The sequence below is a fragment of the Lampris incognitus genome, chromosome 12 (genome assembly GCF_029633865.1).
Source record: "Lampris incognitus isolate fLamInc1 chromosome 12, fLamInc1.hap2, whole genome shotgun sequence".
Lineage (NCBI taxonomy): Eukaryota > Metazoa > Chordata > Actinopteri > Lampriformes > Lampridae > Lampris > Lampris incognitus.
In genome coordinates, this window is record NC_079222.1 from 15,484,963 (window position 1) to 15,500,554 (window position 15,592).

General features: G+C 42.1%; 3 protein-coding genes and 3 non-coding genes across 6 annotated transcripts in view; 4 read left to right on the plus strand and 2 right to left on the minus strand.

Annotated features, from left to right (window-relative positions):
- The window catches only part of usp20 (ubiquitin specific peptidase 20), a 50,824-nt gene extending 50,348 nt beyond the window's left edge, over positions 1-476 (minus strand). The window contains exon 1 of the mRNA XM_056290248.1: positions 376-476. The gene's annotated coding sequence lies outside the window, so the exon portion shown is untranslated. The remainder of the gene's footprint in view (positions 1-375) is intronic.
- rpl7a (ribosomal protein L7a) lies at positions 59-12,319 on the plus strand. The gene is made up of 8 exons (XM_056291215.1): positions 59-118; positions 7,909-8,029; positions 8,432-8,581; positions 9,390-9,530; positions 9,751-9,830; positions 10,112-10,242; positions 11,982-12,051; positions 12,183-12,319. Exons 1-8 carry the CDS (start codon positions 59-61, stop codon positions 12,285-12,287), a joined length of 858 nt encoding a protein of 285 aa, XP_056147190.1. The 3' UTR covers positions 12,288-12,319.
- LOC130122285 (small nucleolar RNA SNORD24) lies at positions 8,284-8,356 on the plus strand. Its single transcript, XR_008811197.1, has one exon. It is a non-coding gene; the product is annotated as a small nucleolar RNA SNORD24 (small nucleolar RNA).
- Positions 9,599-9,671, plus strand: LOC130122283 (small nucleolar RNA SNORD36). Its single transcript, XR_008811195.1, has one exon. It is a non-coding gene; the product is annotated as a small nucleolar RNA SNORD36 (small nucleolar RNA).
- Positions 9,890-9,966, plus strand: LOC130122284 (small nucleolar RNA SNORD36). The gene has a single exon (XR_008811196.1). It is a non-coding gene; the product is annotated as a small nucleolar RNA SNORD36 (small nucleolar RNA).
- Positions 12,320-12,971: 652 nt separating the features above from the next.
- On the minus strand, positions 12,972-15,557 carry LOC130122037 (surfeit locus protein 1). Its single transcript, XM_056291056.1, has 9 exons — positions 15,424-15,557; positions 14,892-14,958; positions 14,659-14,786; positions 14,460-14,542; positions 14,178-14,369; positions 13,935-14,007; positions 13,582-13,744; positions 13,277-13,358; positions 12,972-13,078 (listed from the first exon to the last, which is right to left on the minus strand). Exons 1-9 carry the CDS (start codon positions 15,487-15,489, stop codon positions 13,012-13,014), a joined length of 921 nt encoding a protein of 306 aa, XP_056147031.1. The 5' UTR covers positions 15,490-15,557; the 3' UTR covers positions 12,972-13,011.
- Positions 15,558-15,592: the final 35 nt, after the last annotated feature.

The following is a 15,592-nucleotide window of genomic DNA, read 5'->3' on the forward strand; positions in this document are numbered from 1 at the left end:
GATCGTGATACAATGGGCTCCGCTGCCGACTTCACATGCAGACAACCGGACCGACGCGATGCCCCAACCCAGCCTACACCAGGCTCCCCCTCCCATCCAGTCCATAGCAAAGTGCAACGTCAGTGACTCAGCCAAGTTGTAACCAGCCAGCTGCTTTCTCTCTTCGTCTTGTTGCCAATTAAGCTACAACTGAACTTGCATTTTGCTTAGGGCATTTTAATAGAGACTCTTATTGTCCCGACTCTTCGCAACCCGATCCAGCCGGGTTTAGAGGGGAAATCCCAACTGCAACGGTTCGTGCCAGTAAATAGCAAACTAAAGCTACCTGTAAGGGGGGGGGACTGATGCTCGTACAAATACGTGGGGTTAAGTTACCTTGGATGTCTACGTCAGGTCAACGAGCGACAGCTGGCATTCTCTCTTTGGACAGGACAGCCTTCCCTCCACGAACGAAAGAAAGCGATGCATTGAAAAAAGCCTTATGTTCTTGTTTACGGAAGTGACGGAATATTGTACGTCACTTAAATCTGCCCCCTTCCACTAAAGTGTATGACGTAAAGTGACAGTAGATCGTGTAACGCTAACTGGCCTAGGGTGCGTGCAAGTGCATCCACTGGCTGCAGAAGTGCCTGGTGTCGAATGGGAAAATAAATCTTTTTCAAAGTGTTACGTGGCTGCATTTAACATCTTGAGATCATCAGAAACATGAAGAAGTCGTAGACCTTGTAGCGTCGGATCAGAAATGTCCAGATTCCATACGTTTCCAGATATGCGATAGCATGGGCGCTGGAGGGGGTAATACCTTTTGGTAGACTTTGCTCCCTGAATACTGAAGTGGTTCAATTAAAAGACAGCCAAGGGTTATGACCCTGATCTATATTCCGCCTGGGATTTTTAAAACTCCCTGCAGGCACTTTAAAAGTGTGTAGGTCTTCTAGTGAAGAAATGAAAAGACAGCCGAGAGGGGCGTCCTTGATATGTATTCCTTTCGGGGTTTGAAGAACTTCTAGCAGGTACTGAAATTGTTGTCATTACCTCGTTACTCCCGGATAAAGGTATAGTTACAGCCGGAATGTGGATGAGAGAATTTTTATCGTAAATTTTCCACAATCTCTAAGCAATGTCATGAAACAGGCATAAACTGTCTCATAAAGAATTTACTTGACTCACTGGATCATTTTGCTTCTTATTTGTTGAGCACTTTCCCTACTGTTGAGAGTTTCTTTTAACAAAGTTTATATATAAAGTTTATATATATATATATATATATATATATATATGTAAATGTGTGTGTGTGTGTGTGTGTGTGTGTGTGTGTGTGTGTGTGTGTGTGTGTGTGTGTGTGTGTGTGTGTGTGTGTGTGTGTGTGTGTGATCCAGTGAGTCAAGTAAATTCTTTATGAGACTGTACAAGCCTGTTTCATGACAAACAATCAATGGACAGCTGATGATTGCTTATGGCAGTGTGACAGTGGAAACTATGCTACTGTTGGGCAAAGGAGGAGAGGGGGAAGGGTAGGAATGTGGAGGTGAGAGTTGGAATTTTGAATGTTGGCACTATGACTGGTAAAGGGAGAGAGCTGGCTGATATGATGAAAAGAAAAAAGGTAGGTATACTGTGTGTGCAAGAGACCAGGTGGATGGGGAGTAAGGCCAGGAGCATCGGAGGTGGATTCAAACTCTTCTACCATGGTATGGATGGGAGGAGAAATGGGGTAGGGGTAATTCTGAAGGAAGAGTATGTCAAGAGTGTGCTGGAGATGAAGAGAGTGTCAGACAGAGTGATGAGTGTGAAGCTGGAACTCGAAGGTGTATTGATGAATGTTATCAGTGCATATGCCCTGCAAGTTGGGTGTGAGATGGAAGAGAAAGAAGATTTCTGGAGTGAGCTGGATGACGTGGTGGAGAGGGTACCCAAGGGGGAAAGAGTGGTGATTGGAGCGGACTTTAATGGGCATGTTGATGAAGGGAACAGTGATGATGAGGAGGTGATGGGCAGGTATGGTGTCAAGGAGAGAAATGTGGAAGGACTTTTCTTTTTTATGAAAGCTTTTACAAATGTTTGATATTTGTCTTTATTTTTACTGTTTTTATTTTCCCTCTTATTTGATCTTACTCTTATTCCTGCCTTGTCTGGTTTTATCTGTTTTTTGTTTTGTTTTTGTTTTTTGTGAAGCGCTTTGTAACATTGTTTTAGAAAGGTGCTATATAAATGTAAAAAAAAATTATTATTATTATTATCATATAGTGGTGGATTTTGTGAAAAGGATGGAAATGGCTGTGATGAATACATATTTCAAGAAGCAGGAGGAACACAGGGTGACATACATATACGAGTGGAGGCGTGATCTGAAAGGGATTGGAGACTGCATGGTGGTGACTAGATTGTTTAACACAATCTTGGAAAGTGAGAGGATGTCTGAGGAGTGGAGAAGAAGTATACTGGTACCGATTTTCAAGAATAAGAGCGATGTGCAGAACTGTAGCAACTACAGAGGTATAAAGTTGATCAGCCACAGCATGAAGATATGGGAAAGAGTAATACGTAGAAGCTAGATTAAGAGGAGAGGTGACGTTTAGCCAGCAGCAGTATGGTTTCATGCCATGAAAGAGCACCACAGATGTGATGTTTGCTTTGCAAAGTTGATTGAGAAGTATGGAAAACCCCAGAAGGAGTTACATTATGTCTTTGAGGATTTAGAGAAAACATACGACTGGGTGCCAAGAGAGCAAGTTTGGTATTGTATGAGGAAGTCAGCAGTGGCAGAGAAGTATGTTAGAGTGCAGGCTATGTATGAGGGCAGTTTGACAGTGGTGAACTGTGCAGTAGGAATGACAGATGGTTCAAGGTGAAGGTATATGATTACATCAAAGATCGGCTCGTAGCCATTTCTTCTTTGCAATGGTGATGGGAAGCTTGATAGATGAGATCAGGCAGGAGTCTCTGTGGACTATGATGTTTGCGGATGACATTGTGATCTGTAGCGAGAGTAGGGTGCAGGTTGAGGAAAGCCTGGAGAGGTGGAGGTATACACTGGAGAGAAGAGGAATGAAAGTCAGTAGGAGCAAGACAGAATACATGTGTGTGAATGAGAGGGAGGACAGTGGAATGCTGAGGATGCAAGGAGTAGAGGTGACGACGGCGTATAAGTTGAAATACTTGGGGTCAACTGTCCAAAGTAATGGTGAGTGCAGAAAAGAGGTGAAGAAGAGAGTGCAGGCAGGGTGGAGTGGGTGGAGAGGAGTATCAGGAGTGATTTGCGACAGAAGGGTACCAGCAAGAGTTAAAGGGAAGGTTTACAAGATGGTTGTGAGACCAGCTATGTTATATGGTTTGGAGACAGTGGCACTGACGAAAAGACAGGAGGCGGAGCTGGAGGGGGCAGAGTTGAATATGCTAAGATTTTCAGTGGGAGTGACGAAGAAGGACAGGATTAGGAATATTAGTATATATAGTATATATATTAGTATATTAGAGGGACAGCTTAGGTTGGATGGTTTGGAGACAGAGCAAGCGAGGCAAGACTGAGATGGCGTGGACATGTGTGAGAAGAGATGCTGAGTATATTGGAAGAAAGATGCTGAATATGGAGCTGCCAGGGAAGAGGAAAAGAGGAAGGCCAGAGGAGATTTATGGATGTGGTGAGAGAGGACATGCAGGTGGCTGGTGTAACAGAGGAAGATGCAGGGCACAGGAAGAGATGGAAATGGATGATCTGCCGTGGCGACCCCTAACAAGTGTGTGTGTGTGTGTGTGTGTGTGTGTGTGTGTGTGTGTGTGTGTATATATATATATACACGTATGTGTGTGTATGTATATATATATATGTGTGTGTGTGTATGCATATATATATATACACTATATACTATATACTATATACTATATATGTATATACACACATGTACATATACATGTATGTATGTATGTATATATATATATATATGTATATATATGTGTATATATATATACATATATATACACATACACATACACATACACATACACATACACATACACATACACACACACATACATACATACATACATACATACATACATACATACATACATACATACATACATACATACATACATACATACATACATACATGACGTATATATACATGGCACAGTGGTTAGCGCGGTCGCCTCACAGCAAGGAGGTCGTTTGCATGTTCTCCCCGTGTCTGCGTGGCTTTCCTGCGGGGGCTCCGGTTTCCTCCCGCAGTCCAAAGACATGTAAGTCAGGTGAATTGGCCGTACTAAATTGTCCCTAGGTATGAATGTGTGTGTGTGTGTGTGTGTGTGTGTGTCTGCGTGTGTGTCTGCGTGTGTGTCTGCGTGTGTGTCTGCGTGTGTGTCTGCGTGTGTGTCTGCGTGTGTGTCGGCCCTGTGATTGGTTAGCGGCCTATCCAGGGTGTCTCCCCACCTGCCGCCCAATGGCTGCTGGAATAGGCTCCAGCATCCCCGCGACCCTGAGAGCAGGATAAGCGGTTCAGATAATGTGTGTGTGTGTATATATATATATATATATATATATATATATATATATATATATATATATATATATATATATATATATATATTGTTTTTTTTCCGGAAACCGTCAATGGTGTTGATAGAAGTGCTCAACTAATGAGGAGCGGACCATCAATATAGATGTAGGGAGGGGGGGGGCACACCTTTAATACATAGCAGTACAAGCCTGTACTGCTATGTATTAAAAGTTTTTTTCCTACATAAAATATATATATGTGTATATATATACATATATATATATATATATATATATATATACGCTCACCGGCCACTTTATTAGGCACACCTGTCCAACTGCTCGTTAACGCAAATTTCTAATCAGCCAATCACATGGCAGCCACTCAATGCATTTAGGCATGTAGACATGGTCAAGACGATCTGCTGCAGTTCAAACCGAGCATCAGAATGGGGAAGAAAGGTGATTTAAGTGACTTTGAACGTGGCATGGTTTGTTGGTGCCAGATGGGCTGGTCTGAGTATTTCAGAAACTGCTGATCTACTGGGATTTTCACGCACAACCATCTCTAGGGTTTACAGAGAATGGTCCGAAAAAGAGAAAATATCCAGTGAGCGGCAGTTCTGTGGGCGAAAATGCCTTGTTGATGCCAGAGGTCAGAGGAGAATGGCCAGACTGGTTCGAGCTGACAGAAAGGCAACAGTAACTCAAATAACCACTCATTACAACCGAGGTATGCAGAAGAGCATCTCTGAACGCACAACACGTCGAACCTTGAGGCAGATGGGCTACAGCAGCAGAAGACCACACCGGGTGCCACTCCTGTCAGCTAAGAACAGGAAACTGAGGCTATAATTCGCACAGGCTCACCAAAATTGGACAATAGAAGATTGGAAAAACGTTGCCTGGTCTGATGAGTCTCGATTTCTGCTGCGACATTCGGATGGTGGGATCAGAATTTGGCGTCACCAACATGAAAGCATGGATCCATCCTGCCTTGTATCAACGGTTCAGGCTGCTGGTGGTGGTGTAATGGTGTGGGGGATATTTTCTTGGCACACTTTGGGCCCCTTAGTACCAATTGAGCATCGTGTCAACGCCACAGCCTACCTGAGTATTGTTGCTGACCATGTCCATCCCTTTATGACCACAGTGTTCCCATCTTCTGATGGCTACTTCCAGCAGGATGACGCGCCATGTCATAAAGCTCGAATCATCTCAGACTGGTTTCTTGAACATGACAATGAGTTCACTGTACTCAAATGGCCTCCACAGTCACCAGATCTCAATCCAATAGAGCACCTTTGGGATGTGGTGGACCGGGAGATTCGCATCATGGATGTGCAGCCGACAAATCTGCAGCAACTGCGTGATGCTATCATGTCAATATGGACCAAACTCTTTTAGGAATGTTTCCAGTACCTTGTTGAATCTATGCCACGAAGGATTAAGGCAGTTCTGAAGTCAAAAGGGGGTCCAACCCGGTAGTAGCAAGGTGTACCTAATAAAGTGGCCAGTGAGTGTATATATATATATATATATATATATATATAAATTCAGCGAGTCGATTAAATTCTTTATGAGGCAATAAACTTTGTTAAAAGAAACACTCAACGGTGAGAAAATTGCTCAACAAATAAGGAGCAAAATAATCCAGTGATTCAAGCATAACCAAAACATTTATTACAGTATCTTTGCACTCTGCGCCGTTGCACTATCGTCTTCTTGTTGTAACGTCATTTTTTTGTAATATATACTTTTGTATAATCCATATCTGTACATTGTTGCTAAATGTTTTATGTTTACCTTGTTGACTTTGTTTTATCTATGTCTATTCTGTGTAAGTACATGGGGAGCAATGGAGGAACTGGAGTCAAATTCCCTTTGTGCGTAGGCCTACACATAATGGCCAAATAAATTAATTCTGCTTATGATTCTGATTTTACACAGCGAGAGAACTGATTAAATTAACTGCACTGAAAATACGATTGACGTATCAATGATGTATCAAAGTTTTCTTGTGAGGTTTAGTGTACGGATCTTGGGTCAGGTGAGATTTTTGAGGGAATTGCCGGAATGGCGGTGTAAAGGAGTGAAAACTGACTCCAGATCGGTGCTTATCGCCCTGCGTGATGTGCGAAGCATCGCGGTACTTAACGTACCCACAATCCATCGCTCTTTCTTTTTGTACGTAACATCATGGTGAGTACGCTGTTACCTCTCGGGAGAAAATGTTTTTCAGATTTACATCCATCTGCATCTTTGCCTGAACGCGTTATTTAACCATATTAAACGCACTCATCAGTTCTTTGAAGCTAACCTTTCTTCATGAAGATGTTTTTGCTTGGGGATGCCTTTTTCTTTTTTTTCCGTTTGAATCTCGGAAGCGAGCTAGGTGTAGCCGGTAAGAGGCCGAGTGACTGCTTAACGTGAGGACTTAGCGTTAAGAGTGCGCTGCTCAGTTTTGATGACATTTTCAGCAATTAACTATCGTTGTTAAGGGTTGTGTGTACTTTAAGGTATTTCAGACATTTTGTGCTTTTGGTAATGCTGACGTTACCGGTGGCGCTTGAGCAACCATTTGAATGTGGGCGCTTCGTCGACGAGTTAGCCGGCCGGGTTAATGGGCCCAGGCAGTGTACCTAGCTTGTGTGTTGTATTAATTAACGTAAACGCTGCAGCCAGGGAGTTTAATTTTAACTTTCCAGTTTGTGGTCTCAGTTCGAGTTGGGTGATCGATGTTATCGGCGTGGTTTTGCAAAGTACAGCCGTGATGTGACGGGAAGTAACGTGAGAGAAGAAAAGACTTGCGTATAGACTTGCATTGGAAAGGCTGGAGGCTTCGTACAGACTGGAGTCCTTTTGGTTGACCCATGTACTTATTTACCGGCAGTCTGGTGAATTTTGGAGTACCAGCAAATTTGACGCTATTTTTTTAGCCTATACCTAATTGCATCTAAGTCATACGTTCAACTGCCATCGTTGATTTAATTTGACTTATGAGACTGTGAAGTACTGTTTGGAAGCGTTAACCTCAGCAACATTGTCTTGAGTGTGTCTAATGATGTCCTGAGTCTACTTAAGGGCTAGGCAACGTGATCCAGAAAAGGGCCAGTGTGGGTCTTTGGTCCAACCAAGCAGCTAACACACCTGATTCTGTTAGTCAACCAATGGTCTTTGCTAAGGACCTTGATTAGTAGACTCAGGTGTGTAACTGCTTGGTTGGAACAAAGGCCTGCACCCACACCGGCCCATTCTGGATCACGTTGCCAATCCCTGGTCTACTTGGCCATCAGCTTGGATAACTTGGCGTATTCAATGATGCTTTCACTTCCTCCATCATTTTTGTGAAGGTCTTGCATGGTAGGACAATAGTCTCGGCCCCATGTAACTAATGTTATTTTGCTTTTTAGCCCAAGGGAAAGAAAGCCAAAGGGAAGAAGGTAGCCCCAGCCCCTTCCGTGGCTAAGAAGCATGAGGCCAAGAAAGTCGTAAACCCCTTGTTTGAGAAGAGGCCGAAGAACTTTGGCATTGGTAAGTATCTAGATTGTGTTTTAGAGCCAGCAGAGGTAGCCATGTGCCAGAGTGCTGTGAATATGCAGTTTATCCTTCCATCCTGTCACTATATCGAGTGATTTCACTGATTAGTTAGTTTTCTTTAGCTGAAGGTGTGCTAATCAGTGAAATCATTTGGCATAGTGATTGTTTGGATGGAAAACTTGTATACTTGTGGCACATGATCGCCTATGCCTGTTTTAGAGGAATGGGGACTATAATGTCGAATAAAGTGCAGATGATGTGAAAGAATATTTGCTATCTAAATCAGCAATGTTGACAATTTCCGCCAAGATCTCTGATGCACCTAAGGAGGGGCGGGGGGACTGCTTAATGCTAATTGGATACAAGGTACTCAAGCTTTGCTTTTTTGTCCCATAGGTCAGGACATCCAACCCAAGCGTGATTTGACAAGATTTGTCAAATGGCCCCGTTACGTTCGCCTGCAGAGGCAACGTTCCATCCTCTACAAGCGTCTGAAGGTTCCCCCCGCGATCAACCAGTTCACTCAGGCTCTAGACCGCCAGACCGGTAGGCCATATGGAATAGTTGTGATCTTGACAAAATTTCTTCAACTTGAAGGAGACATCTTATCTGTGAGTCACGGATCTGTAGATCACAGGGAAAAGTCTTAATTGTATACTTAAATCAGCTAATAGGTGCTTTGTAAATTACTCCTAAGAGTATTTGCTATCTTGACAGCAACATTGACCTTTTCATCATGATCACTGTTGCGGCAAAAATACTTTAATGAAGAGTGAGAACAGCAAAAATGGTCTTTGTGAGTTTATTTTATAATTTAAGTTTTTCAGCTGAAAAAGGACAGACCCTATCACTTCCACACACATACAAGAGTATGCAGAGAGCAGTCAGAGTCTGACCCTGGACAGAGCCCTTGTTACTCTTTTATCAGAGGTTTACCCCTCCCTTGGGTAAAGGAATGTTTGATCACTTCTTATGGTACAGCTGTGCGCCCTTTATCTTGAAGACAGGACACAGAGCCGTACCTGACTCCCACTGAAACACAATATCAAGGTTGCATGCTATTCTTTCAAAAGTCACATAAACATTCTTTAGCCTATGCGTCTAGAAAGAAAAAAAACAATGCAATGCTGATTTACGTAAGATGCCTTCAGAGGGCATGGGGTACACATGAGAAGAAAGCAGTGTGCAATTAACCATATGAGATGAGTAAATACTAAGAAATGGTCATTATAACAATCACTAATGCAATTGGCTGGTACTTGTCAGCTGTCACTTAATTTGCAATAAACTTGTAGGTCGAGATTGTAATTGAAGTTCAGGAACTTGTATTATGCTTATACAATTTCCTTCTCAGCCACACAGCTGTTCAAACTGGCCCATAAGTACAGACCAGAGACCAAGCAGGAAAAGAAGCAAAGGCTGTTGGCCCGTGCTGAGCAGAAAGCTGCTGGAAAAGGAGATGTCCCCACCAAGAGGCCTCCCGTTCTCCGTGCCGGTAAGCGTAAGAATTTTAAAATGTGAAAAATGCTTGAAGATTGACATGTGTTGATTTACATGGCCTTAATGCAATGATGTTTTGAATTTCTTCACCTGAAACTAAAAATGAAGTTTAAAGAGCTTTTTAACCCTGAGCATTGGCAATGAGAAATATGAGAATTTCTGCTAGATTAATTTTTTGGTAGTGGCCTAAAGGTGTCCATTGCTCTGCTTTTCAGGTGTGAACGCCATTGCTACCCTTGTAGAGAGTAAGAAGGCCCAGCTTGTGGTCATTGCCCATGATGTGGACCCTATTGAGGTAAGTCATTAGTTTCTGCCTTTCACAGACGGCACTCAACCTGTTGTATAGGTGGTCATTTGCAGTGATGTCTGAATTTCTTCAGCTGAATCATTTCTGTGGATCAAAACACACGAGCTTTTTAACCCTGAGCAGAGACCACAATCTAAAGAAAGATTATTTAGGATATTTTGTTTTTCATAGTACATTGAAATAGGTGTTCGCCTTGAAGAAGGCTAGCATTTCAAACTTAATGCTGAACCGTAAAATTGGTATTTCTTGCTTTGTTTCCTCGCCTCTAGCTGGTTGTGTTCCTTCCAGCCCTGTGCCGCAAGATGGGTGTTCCATACTGCATTGTCAAGGGCAAGGCCAGGTTGGGTAGACTGGTGCACAGAAAAACCTGCACGACAGTGGCCTTCACTCAGATAAACCCGTAAGTACAATCTTGGCGTTTGTGTATATTGTTGCTTGTAATTGTGAGTACCCAAGGTTACGTTACTGAATACCAGAAAGCAGAATCTTGTTTGCATGTTGAATTGGGTTTTATTTATTTATTTTGTCTAAACCTAGGCCCGGTCTTTATGCTGGAGAAATAAATGGACCTCATCATTTTATAATTTCAATATGATTGCATTTGTCAGTGTGGGGTTTACCACCAGGGTTGTCCTTGAACTACATGGCACTGAATGAACCAACAGTCTCTAGTAGGGATGGGTATCGTTAAGATTTTTAATGGTACTACTACGCTTACCGGTACTACTTATCGATCCAGTACGTTGATGGTACTCTTATTGGTTCTTGTTATTTTTTAAGAGAAAAAATGAAACAAACTAATAAAAGAATTAACATTGCTCTATTTTCTCGTGTCTGGACAGAGTGTTACTTTTAATCACTAAACCATGTTTGGATAATTTGTTTAACACCGAGTGGGCTCTACACTGCTGGTATACATAACATACCTAAGGTGGCTGGGGCAGCGAGTGATAAACTACGAGCTAGGCAGTTGAAAACTGCATTTCTCCACCTGTATTTGATGCACTTTCGCTAGATGTTTTGAAAGATTGCTTGTTTCTGCCCTTTCGTGCAAAAGACTTGTTGCACTTGTGGCAACAAGCATTGTCAGCATTGAAGTATAACCAGACTTTTTTAACTGTGTAGTTCACTCTTCGCCCTTGTTACTAAGAGCAGTGTGTGTGTGTGTGTGTGTGTGTGTGTGTGTGTGTGTGCACGCACGTCTAGAGAGGCAGAGAGCTGGTCCCGCTCCTCGGCTCGCACATATGACAGGCTCCGAGATAGAGATCTCTCTTTCTGGATTGGGAATAGCGAAAATGCATCATAGACTGTCTTAATTGTATTGCAAATTAGACACAGAGTTGATGAGATAAAAGCTGCAAGATAACGTTTATGTAGCCCAAATAGGACGTTTTATTCTCTTAATTTCTCCAATACCGATAGCAGAACCATTAATGTCGGAGCTTATCAATACTACGGTCTTTAATAATTCGGCACTGGTGCCGCTTAATACCGGTTTTTGGTACCCATCCCTACTCTCTAGTGAACAGTTTGCTCAGCTTGGTTTAATTGAAGTTTGCACATAACTGCTGCGGTCATGGACACAGTGAATGAATAAACAAATGAGCTGCATACTGCATCCTCATTGGTTGCTCATCAGTGTAATACTGATGATAACCCAGGAACAACAGCGAGCTTAATTTTCTTGTGGGGATATGTTGCCTTGTTTAAAGTGACATTGTGTTATTTTTCTATCAATTTGGCCAAAGAGTTATCGTTTCTTCGTGCACAGGAAAAATAACACTTGCTACGAGTTATAAAAACGACAGGATGGATTTTTTTCCCCAGCAATGGACCACATGTATTTTACTGCAACCTCCACCACCAAGCCATTGCTGAAGGGGGGGGGGGCATCAAAAATCCTGCATTCATTTTTATCATGCCTGGTAGTGAGCATTATTTCCTGTGCCCGAATAAAGGACCATATCTCGATTGGTGGTATTGTGACAATACTATGCATACTTTTGTTGCACCAGACCATTTGAAGAAAGTGTTTTATTGAAGCACCAGAGGTCTGAATTTGTTGTGTACACACTCCAGGTATTAATAGATTAATAAAATTACACAATGTTGCTTTAAATTTTTTCCCCTTTCTCCTAGTGAGGATAAAGGTGCACTGGGCAAGCTTGTTGAGGCCATCAAAACCAACTACAATGACAGATATGAGGAGGTAAGCAGTGATTAAGTGCACCGTGAAGATAATTGGTTAAGTCATTTTAGAAAATGTAGTAGTTCTCAGCTTGTCAACAGAAAAGTTGCACTACCACCATTCCAACTTTCTCCATCTGTTTGTTTTCCCAGATTCGTCGTCACTGGGGAGGTGGTATCATGGGCCCCAAATCCTCAGCTCGTATCAATAAATTGGAGAAGGCAAAGGCCAAGGAATTGGCAACCAAGCTTGGTTGAAATGATCTTGAATAAAAGCCCAATAACAATAATTGTTTCCTTGTATTCTGCTTTTTTTATACTAGTAAAAGGTGAGCTGTAATACATTTATTTGTAAACTAAGGTTTGGTCCCCAGTATTGTTCTTAGTTTGTACCTAAAAGCAGTGTAGCAGAATAATAAATGTACGTTCAGGTTGTGGTAACCATACTTGAAGTGACTGTGTGATGGGACCTTTTTATTTCCAAGAAAGGTGGTGTATAGGTGAAATACTTGAAAAAATTACCGTTTAGATTTATTTGGTATCAAACGGTTTCTTGGTAAGAGTAGAAGAATTGTATTCATTATGGCAAAGTTTTTTCTTTTAATTTAAAATTTAGGATTTTTGCTTTGTTTTCAATCTGACTTTAAGCGCAATTAATTAGAACCATCAGCTGAACTGATGTCAGTAAATGTAAGGTGAGATTTTGTTGCAATGACTGGTTTCTTTTGGCACCCCTTAATCTGCCTTTTTTAAGACAATAATAGAAGAGAATAAAGATCCTTTATATACACAAAGAAAATGTTTCCTCCAATCTCGGTGCTCCTCTAGGGACTCTTAAAAGCATCTTTATGGAGAACAATGAATCCTGTGTTAAGACCTGGAGAACAGTGAGTAACAAATATTGCATATTTATAACCGAAGAATTAAATCAGGCTAACTTCATGACTGAACAGAATAATTTTATTTTTTATACACAAAACTTTCACAATTTTAACTTTTTTATGAACTTTGCATACCACATGTAAGATGTTGCAGCACACAGTCCATACCTACAAAGAGAAAATCAGTGAGTAGTTGTCCATCCAGCAAACTAGTTATTAGAAACATTAAGAATAGGAAAAGTGAGAGTACCATTTTAATTTATCATTTCTGGCAACTTGCCAGACTAAAGCGCCACATACGAGAATATTTCAAAGATATATTTTTCAGTGCTGTTTAAGTTTGAAAACCCGAAAGTTCTGACTTACCATGTTATTATATACTGCATGTGTTCATTCCTCAGTGTGACTCTGGTCTGTCCTCCTATTGGTCCACCAGGAATGGTGCTGGCTGTATAGCAAGAACATGGTTGCATTCATCTCACTCTCAGCACACAATTCATTACCAGCTCGAATATACCAAGGTGTAATTTCTTATGAGTTTGCTATGTGGGGGTGTATTCCAATAAAATGTGTCTCTTCTGCCAAAGCATTACAGGAATTTAGCACTAGAGTCAGTTGTATAATGCATGTAGCATAATGACAAATTAACATCTTTATCCCTGAGGCCCTACCAAAGTCTGCATCAATGAAGACGGGCAGAGCTCCAGTGACACTGGCCATGGCCTCTAGGTCTCGGTAGTGCCAGCGGTTTCTCTCCACATCGTTATGTGGTACAAAGGGTTTGCGGGTCTCTGTCAGCCTTACCACTCCCACAACGTCCACATCTCCTTCAACCTACAGGGTGACAATATTAATAATCTATACAATTACAGTATAAATCACCTTGTCACTAGGGAAATATCTAGTGAAGGCCCGCTTAGTAGATTCAGAAATCATATGATTCTTAGCAAATCAATGCTGCTATTGCATGATGGAGCTCAGAGTTTAAAAACTGTTGGAAAAAAGATCTTGCTCAGTTGTTTACCTGTCCTTTCATCCGCGTCTCTGGTCTTGTCTTGAGTTTTGGGACGTATCCTCTATTCACCAGAATTGTGATGCTGCAATACAAGTATTTAAAAAGTTAAGCCACAACTGACGGACGTTTCCAGATTCTTGACAAATGGTGTATATTTTCTTTGGCTCACATATTTGTCTCACAATGACCAACCTACTTTAAAATTACAATTAAATGTTACTCGTTATGGATATTAAATATTTTGGGCCTCACCCAAGGCTAGTACAGTGGAACGGGGTAATGACATTTGCGCCTACTTCTCCACTGGAAGACAGCCTGCCTGCCTCTCTGGCCTCTTTCTCTGGGTCGACTGGTGAGCGTGGCAAAATATACAGCTCCTTTGAGTGGTCATAGTGCCCACGCACTTTAACCCTTCTGTATTCTAGGCCATTCAGTTCAAAAGGACTAGAATACAAAAGAGAAACTTGATGAGGACATGTACCAGCATGGCTAAGGATGATCTCATTAGAATGTGTCTCACACACAAACGCTTACTCAGTAGGCAGAGGAATAGGCTCAGCTGTGGTAAGCCTTCTCAGATCATTAATCAGCTGCAGTTTCCACTCTCGTCGTTTTACCTTGGAGGCATAAGATAGGAGCCGTTTCGACTGATATTTGAAAATGCTCCTTCTAATATACAACAAGGACCCTGTACTTAGAAACTACAATGACAACAGCAGTGGTGAGATCATACCTGCCATGTCCCAAGGCCAAACGTTGTGGCAGGAATCAGAAGCAGGAACCATTTGAGAAAAGATTCTCCCTCTTTCTCTGCTCTGGCAGCTGCAGAACTTGACTGTCGGCCAAAGTTTATGAACCTGCCTGAATAGTGAGGGGGGGGGCAAAAACATTTAACTTGGGGGCAGCACAGTGGATACAATGTGTTGACTGTGATACAACTCGAGTATGGCATTGTACAATGTTTACCATCTGCAGGTTTGAAGCGAGACAGCCTGGGCAAGAACAGCGCCCTCTTGGTGTAAATGACGTGTGTCTGTAAAGAAAGGGAAAAAATGTGAGTAAACGTTATAACGTTAATACTCCTGATCACGTCTACGCAGGTTAACTTGTGTTGAAGCCAGACATCATTGAAACACTTGGGCGTCATTTTGAATTTTAGAGTGAGGCGGGATGGCTCGGGAGGTAGAGCGAGTCGTCCGGTAATCCGAAGGTTCCTGGTTCAATCCCCGGCTCCTTCCCAGAGCATGTCGAAGTGTCCTTGAGCAAGACACTGAACCCCCCCAACTGCTCCTGATGAGCAGCTTAGAAAGCACTTTGCAATGGCAGGTTCTGCCATCAGTGTAAGAATATCAGACATACACTGTAAAGCGCTTTGAGCGCTCGGTAGACTAGAAAAGCGCTATATAAACGCAGTCTATTACAGCCACCGACATCAGCCGGAGCACTGTCTGTTCAAAAACACCGTTCTTCTCGCCGTCAGTAAGCCAATACAACTCACCTTTTGAATGATCTTCAGCGCGTTGGTGGAGTACAACAACATATATTTCAGACTGGCCATGGCCATTCAAAACAGGAAAAACTAGACGAGTTAACGAGGCAACCGACTACATAACTGTTTGTTACGAATGAAGGGGGAATGTTTTTCGCGTTACTACTTCCGGATCAAG

Bases quoted from the DNA above. Each gene is read 5' to 3' on its own strand.
- rpl7a (XM_056291215.1), top strand. From the start codon at position 59: ATGCCCCAACCCAGCCTACACCAGGCTCCCCCTCCCATCCAGTCCATA. The intron at 8,582-9,389 runs GTAGGCCATATG...TTTCCTTCTCAG, and splicing joins GGCTCTAGACCGCCAGACCG to CCACACAGCTGTTCAAACTG. The intron at 9,531-9,750 runs GTAAGCGTAAGA...TCTGCTTTTCAG, and splicing joins GCCTCCCGTTCTCCGTGCCG to GTGTGAACGCCATTGCTACC.
- LOC130122037 (XM_056291056.1), bottom strand. From the start codon at position 15,489: ATGGCCATGGCCAGTCTGAAATATATGTTGTTGTACTCCACCAACGCG. The intron at 14,008-14,177 runs GTGAGGCCCAAA...CTTGTATTGCAG, and splicing joins TTCCACTGTACTAGCCTTGG to CATCACAATTCTGGTGAATA. The intron at 13,745-13,934 runs GTAAACAACTGA...GTCACCCTGTAG, and splicing joins AGACGCGGATGAAAGGACAG to GTTGAAGGAGATGTGGACGT.